The 7062-nt window shown below is 43.1% G+C and overlaps 1 protein-coding gene across 1 annotated transcript in view; it reads left to right on the top strand.

Annotated features, from left to right (window-relative positions):
* The first annotated feature begins 3958 nt into the window (after positions 1 to 3958).
* ATP6V1E1 (ATPase H+ transporting V1 subunit E1) overlaps positions 3959 to 7062 on the top strand; it is a 7239-nt gene continuing 4135 nt past the window's right edge. The window contains exons 1-3 of the mRNA XM_005425288.3: positions 3959 to 4021; positions 4907 to 5016; positions 5497 to 5563. Of these exons, the coding sequence (XP_005425345.3) occupies positions 3965 to 4021; positions 4907 to 5016; positions 5497 to 5563 (234 nt within the window). The 5' untranslated portion in view covers positions 3959 to 3964. The remainder of the gene's footprint in view (positions 4022 to 4906; positions 5017 to 5496; positions 5564 to 7062) is intronic.

Below are 7062 nucleotides of genomic sequence, written 5' to 3'. Positions count from 1 at the left end.
AGAGGGAGGGAGGGCCGGGCGCCCCGGCCCGAGCGGAGCCCCTGAGGGGCCGCGGGGAGCGGGGCTGGCGGCGCCGGGCCCTCAGTACAGCGCTGGGCCCGGGCCTGCTGCTCCGGGAACGGAAGATCGGTGGAGGGGAAGGATCCTGGCTTGGATAGAGGAGTCTCCCGACAAGAAGGCGATTTTTCCCCTGCCGGGTGGATGGGCCCCGCGGGGAACTTCGGCGTTTTGGTGCCGTGTTAGGCCAGGGTGTGACGAGAGGGTTCCCGAGCAGGCTGTGTGTTCTCTACAGGGTTTAATTGCACCCAGGGCGGGTAAATGCAGAGCCTTAGATGAGCTCTGTGTTTTTACAGGCTGCTGGGGTGGATGCTTAGAGGTGAGAACCAGTCTCTTCTTCCTGCAGAAGGGAGAACCGGGGAAAGTGGCCTTAAGCTGAGACGGGGGAGATTCACATCAGATATTGAAAAAAATACTTCACTGTTAGGGTGGTCGAGTATTGGAATGGATTGCCCAGGGAGGTGATGAAATCAGCATCCCTGGAGGTGTCTGGACCTGAAGTGGTTTAGTGGATTAAAGGTTATGGTTCATGGTTGGCTGGGTGATCCCCAGGGTCTCTTCCAACCATAATGATTCCGTGGTTCCCTAAGGATTTCCCATCTCTTTTTGGCTTGTAGCTGTGTTACCTGCCATTAGCTGTACCTTAGCATTTGGGTGGGCTGCTCAGTGTTCCTGAATGCCCTTCTCAGCTCTACATCCTAAGCAGAGTGGTGCAGCCTGGGGCTGGCTTGCAGTGGAAACTTCCAGCCCTGAAGTCTGGCTGTGGACACTCCTCCAGAGGCAGGACACCCTGTCCCTGTTGACAGTAAACACTGCCCTCAGCTAAAAAAACTGCTTTCAGCTGGATTGGAGAGATGTGTGGTGTTAAAGGCCGTGGGCATCCAGTCAGCACTGGTCTGGGGAGTTCCTTGCAGGTGATGAGCAGAGCAGGCGAGTTCCCTTTGTCCTCTGCATCACAAGTACTTGTGTCTCACTTTCTCATTCAGTAAACATAGTCTCTTGGCAAGGCAGCATCACAATGAAAGTAAAATTGGTAGGTTGCCTTTCTCCAGAAGGAGAATTGTAACATTACATTGTATTCCTTTTATCTTCAAAGCTCAAGCTCGTGTGTTTTGTTGGGGTTTTTCTTTTTCCTGCTTCTTTTATGAAGATAATAAAAATAAAGCTGACATTAGGGTGGTCTTGCTCAGCCAGACCTGAACTTCAAAGGGCAGTTCAGGATCTGGTGATGTATCAAACATGTAATACTGATGGCATTCCACATCTGCACATTCCTGTCAGTGCTTTGCACTCCTGAGCCCAGGATGATCCTGTTAACTGGACAGTGCTGATGGCTGGCAGTCCTGCATGTGGATCAGTCTGGCATCAACTTCCCAGCTGCTCCTCCTGCCACCACACTTCCAGTGACTGTCACTCTGAAAATCATCTCTGATTGAGACTTTTCCCCACTGTCAGATTTGCTTTGTTGTTCTGTCAAAGGTATTTAATACATTGTTCCATGTGGTCACTTCTAAAGCCCATCTGACATCTAGAACTTCCCTTGGAAAGGGTAATCACACTGCTCCTGACAGGAAAACCCCTTCTTCCTTTCTGTAGGAAATACTGCCTTAAAATAAGTCTCTCATTTCAAAATACATTTTTGTCACTGTTATTAAAACTAATCCTATTTATAGATGTGAAAATCTGTCTTTGGATCTCTCTTCAAGAAAAAGCAAAAGGAGATTTCAGTACAGCAGCTTTTGTAGGAAATAACACTGTTCAGTCTTACCAGTCTAGGAGAAGTGCATTCCATATTAGCTTGTATTGGAATATAATCCCAATATTACCGGGTTGAACGTGCCTGGGCTTGTCTGGCCCTCGCTGCCTGACCAAAGGCGGCAGCCGCGGTGTTACACCCCAGAGATACCTTTGGTTAGTTGTATGCGGCAGCTAGGCTCTTGGAACAAGTCCAGGCAACAGAACTCAGGCTCGACCTCTGATGAAGAAGCTTTAGGCGAGGCGAAGAGGAAAAAGGAGATGGATCCGGCTAGGGGGTCATAGTCCAGAGTTTATTCCTGGGCACGCAGGCCTCTGAATGTAGCGACAACGCTGACCGGATCCCGACCGCATGGTCGTGTGTCTTTTTTAGCTCAGGGCAAGGGGGAGGGGAAGGGGTAGGTGAGCTACCAACCAGGTAGCGGGGGGGGGGGCTCAGGAGACAAATGACACCTGGATGGCCCAATTGTCCCCAGGGCTGAGAGGCATCTTTTGAACTTGACCTATCAGACGACGGCCTTGCTGACTTTCTGAGATTGATGGACAGCGCTCAGCAGGAGGCAGGGCGAGGGGACAGGGGGAGTGGGAAAGCCAAGACAGGACACTGCTTCACACTGTAACAAGCTTGCTTCCATCTCATTCCTTATCTTTACACAGAGGATGTTTCCTGAACACCCAGAACTGTTAAAAGTGCTTTTCCAAAATTCAGAAACCAGACTACACTGGAGGAAGTGACTCGGTAACATAAAGGCTGCTGCTGCTGAGTTCTCAAGTCTTCTTCAACAATAGGCTATTCAGCAAAATATCTTTATTTTAAATGCCTCTCTTGTCCTTTCTGAAATGCAGAGTAGGTACACAAGCACTTGAGAGTCTTTGCAGACACAAATTAAAAGAAAACCTGCTGATTTGATATTGAGGATGAAGATGTAACTGTTCACTTCTTCCACTGTGCTAACACATGTTTAAAATCTTCCACTTGTCTCTTCACTTCTGTTTTTTCATCTCTATGGGCTTAGTTCTGCACATTGGCTCATTTTTCACCTTGGCACCTTTCTAATCTCTTTAAAACATTTAATTTTAACACGAGAGTCTTTTGTGTGAGTTTATTCAGACTGGATTTTCTGCAAAATGTGTCTCGTCACTAAGTGCAGGCAGACAGTCAGTAGGTTTTAGGATCTGCTCCATCTGACCATGGAAGTGTCTATACCTCATCCCAGTTGCTGTTTGGTTGGGAATGAGTCCTTCCAGTCTGCCCCAGATGGGAACCTGAGCTGAGGTCTGCTCACAGAGAGGCATATGATGGCTGAACAGAACTTGGTCTGGTTGCTTTCCTGCTCTCCCAGCTGCTGGACCTGGGCTTTGTAGCGCTTTGAGGTGGCTTCAGAAATGTTTTCTAGCAGAACTTCTTAGTTCCTGTGGGGCTCTGAAGCAGCATGTGACATTCTTGATGTGGTCTGGGTCACAGAGCCTTGCTGCTGCTGACTCCTTCCCCAGCCCCTCCAAAGTGACAGTATAGGCTTTTACAGAATTTATTACAGTTTCCCAAGAGAAGGGTCTCTGGTGTTCAAAGGAACTTGTGGCTGTACAGATCTGACCAGAGTGGTCAGTGGCACTTTGCTTTGCTTCACTGTTCACCTCTGGAAGGCCCAGGTTCATTCAGATGCCATCTATGTAATCTTTATGTTTCATATAAATGTCATAACAGACTCATTTTGCTATGTGAGGATTTTTGGAGTCTGGGAGGTTTATTTAATAATCCCAGGGGTGAAAAAGTTGGGCTCATTAATGAAGAACAAAAATACCCAGCCTTGCATTTATACAAATTTACTTTGGGGTTGGTTGGTTTGTTTTGTTTTGTTGTTTTTTTTTTTTATGGTTGCCTACCTGAAGAGCATTCTTCTAATGGCAGCTAGTGAAAGAGCATTATATAGAATTATTGGGGGAAATAGTTTTCTTGTAATATATGTCAAGATTAACTGACTCTTGTGTATGCTCAATGACATTTCCTTGCAAAACAATATTATATGAAATAGTAAATGGATATGGAGGATCTAGGATCTAGATGAGTAGATACATATACCTACTTCCTCTGGTCAATGTCCTTTCCTGCAGAAAACATTTTCTTCCCTCTCTCTTGTTCCAGATCAAGCACATGATGGCTTTCATCGAGCAGGAAGCCAATGAAAAGGCTGAAGAAATAGATGCAAAGGTAAAAATGGAAGTTCAATGTCAGTAAGTGCAAAAGGAAAACTGCCTCCCACATCCTGCTCTGAAAGTTACAGTGAGAGAGAACTAGAAACCTTTGTAAGCTACAGCTGCTTTCTGTTTAGTTACTACATAGCAAAAATGTACCAAACAAAGATAGCATTTCTTAGCTTTTGACAAATGAAAATGACTCAGAGCTGGTTTTGGTCAATGTTTTGGTGGTTCTTGAATATAAATATATTCATATCAAAGTTCAACCCTTTTTTTGAGCAATCAGGAGAGCTGAGAGGTACTCAATTGGATTGAGTAGAACACCTTCCCCCACCAAATTAGTATTTAAGGCAGGAGTTGAATTACTTGCTGAATGCTTCACTTAGGTTAAGCCACAAGAGACTGGATTTAATATTAACCTGGTGTTAGAGTATAGATGTTTACTGAAGAAGGATTAATGGTGCCTTTCAGCCCCAGCAATCTGCATTACACCACTAGTGAAATGCCTTGTTGGTATTGGACTCAGCATACATGTTGCTGATAATATTTAATCTCCCTTAAACATTTAGATTTACTCAAATATTTAATCAGTACTAAAGCCTGTATTGCTGAAGATCTGCAAACAGAATTTAGAAGTTGAGACTGGATTCTCAGGTATAAGTAGGACAATTATCCACATGTTTTTACATTCTGTCTAGTGAGGCTTTACAAAAAAAATTAAAAGCTGTGCTGTCACCCTCCTAGTGTAAGAATTACTTAAAGAGGTGAAGGGTTTTTATATGGAACCATAAATTGTGTCATCCTGTCCTGTCTGTGAATGTGCTCTGTTACATTTTGGTTCTGTTTTTTTCAGCCCAAGGAATCAATTTCCACTTCAGTTATTTAATTTTTACTGTAGGCAGAAGAAGAATTCAACATTGAGAAGGGTCGCCTTGTTCAGACACAGAGGCTGAAAATCATGGAGTATTATGAAAAGAAGGAGAAGCAAATTGAACAACAAAAGAAAATGTAAGTTGCTTGGGCTAGACAGCTGACCTCAGAGCCTGAGTTTGCATTTTGTTGTTCATTTTATACAAAATTCTTCTGGCCCTGCAAACATTCAAATTGTAGACAACATATTTAGTTCTAATTATGAGTTCTTGGTTTTTTCTGAGGAGAAATTAACAAAGCTGAGGTGCAGTGGTATTACAGTGTGATGAAAGAATCCTTCCCATTTCTTTATGTAATTAACATCTAGAACTTTACCCTGCTCTGTTACCCTGGGACAAATGATCATGTTGGGTTTAGTTTGGCTGGGTCTTCACCAAGAAAGGGCTTCTGCAGTTTAATCTTTTGTGCAAGTCCAGAGACAGAATTCAGACAGGTGAACAGACCTTGTTTTTAAGTGTTGTAGAATTGTTACCTTTAAATGCAAAGCCTGCAGTTAAATGTTACAGTTCTTCTGTCAAAGGCTGATAGATTGATTCAACTTTATCATGCAACTTGCAGCCAGATGTCCAACCTGATGAATCAGGCAAGGCTGAAGGTCCTCAAGGCAAGGGATGACCTTATTGCAGTGAGTATCTCTGGAGTAAACACACAGTCTCTGTTTCTGCCATAAGTTAGGAAATGGAACTGTTCTCTACAGAAAATACAATTTTTGATTGAGTGATGTTTGCTTCAACATACAAAAATGGCTTTCCAAGCTGCTCTGAAAGGGCCTTGAGGATTTAGTCCAGCTTTGCTCTCTCCTTATTTTCACAGTTTCCATTACCCACTCTTTTAGGGAAGTACATTGGTCTGCCAGGAGCGTTGCAGGCAGTGTTGTATCTGTCATTTGCACAGTGGCTTGTTTCTTTAAAGAGCAGCAACTCTCTCTTGCACAGTTGGTAGAACTTTGAAATTCTGTTTGCCTGAAGCAGTGTTTATATAAAAAACCCAGCATGGCATAAGCAAGGAGGCTTAAAACACCACTAACTGGGATTTTTTGTGCTTCAGTGGCCCATAGGCCATGAAAAGTTTTGCTTCTTGTTCTGGTGACCGTGTGTGTGTTGACACAGAGTAATCCTTCATCAGAGCAGGCTGCATTCAGGCTTGTTTGGGTTTCCTGTGTTTATCTCTCACCATGGGCAGTGTGTCCCCATTCTGCTCACTGAGCAGCTTTGCTGTGCTCTCCCACCTCAGAGGTAGTTTGGGTGTTCCATGTTCTGCTAGATGGGGCTGTTGAGCTGTTGGAAAAGCTTGAGAGGCCCGTAGAAGTCAAAAATAAAAGATGGGATAAATGTTCAGGTTGATGCTATCATGAAAAAGAAGAGTTAGCAGAAAAAAATCACTAGTTTACTGATTCCTTAAAATGAGTTTCAAACTTTAGATTGTATTCCCAGAGAGGAGGAAGGTGGATTGCTCAAGGGCTAACTCTGTTGTGTTAGTCTCTGCTGGGTAATCTCTTCCTCATTTATCTGCTGACTCAACCTCATGCTTCTGAGTAATTCTAAACAGTCTTCCTCATTTTAAGACATTTAAAGTCACATGCTGCTCACTCTTTCTTTCCTTATCAGATCTTTGGCTTCTTTCATGAGAGATGAGCAGTTCCAGAAATGCAATGTTTCTCTAGGGAGGACAGAATAACTAGGTTTGACCATGACAGTAAACTGTGATAGTTTTATATCTTCATACTGATTGTGTTACTGTGCACTCTTTTTCTAAACACCATGAGGTAGAACAGGAGAGAGTTTCTCTGTCTGAAGTATTTCTGATGGTTCAGTTTTAGGAGCTTTGAGTTGATTCTTTAAAAATGTCTTAAAAATTCAATCCCATCCAATGCTGATTTGCTGAGTAAGGTAATCAAGAGAGCTACTTGAAATTAAAAATAAGCTCTCTCTTTAAAATTTTTATTTGCACTTACTTACAATTAAAGAATACCTAACGTGAATATTATTTGATGGAAAAAATAGATTGGATTTCTTTGCTCAACCATAAAGCTGAAAAACATTTATTTGGACAACTGTTTTATTTTACATGAAGCAATTATTTACTACATACTTAATTTATCTAAGTTAAAATTTAAGTACCATG

Source organism: Geospiza fortis, unplaced genomic scaffold, assembly GCF_000277835.1.
Source record: "Geospiza fortis unplaced genomic scaffold, GeoFor_1.0 scaffold13, whole genome shotgun sequence".
Classification (NCBI taxonomy): Eukaryota; Metazoa; Chordata; class Aves; order Passeriformes; family Thraupidae; genus Geospiza; species Geospiza fortis.
The sequence above is the reverse complement of the archived record's forward strand: the minus strand, read 5'-3'. Positions and strand labels throughout refer to the sequence as shown.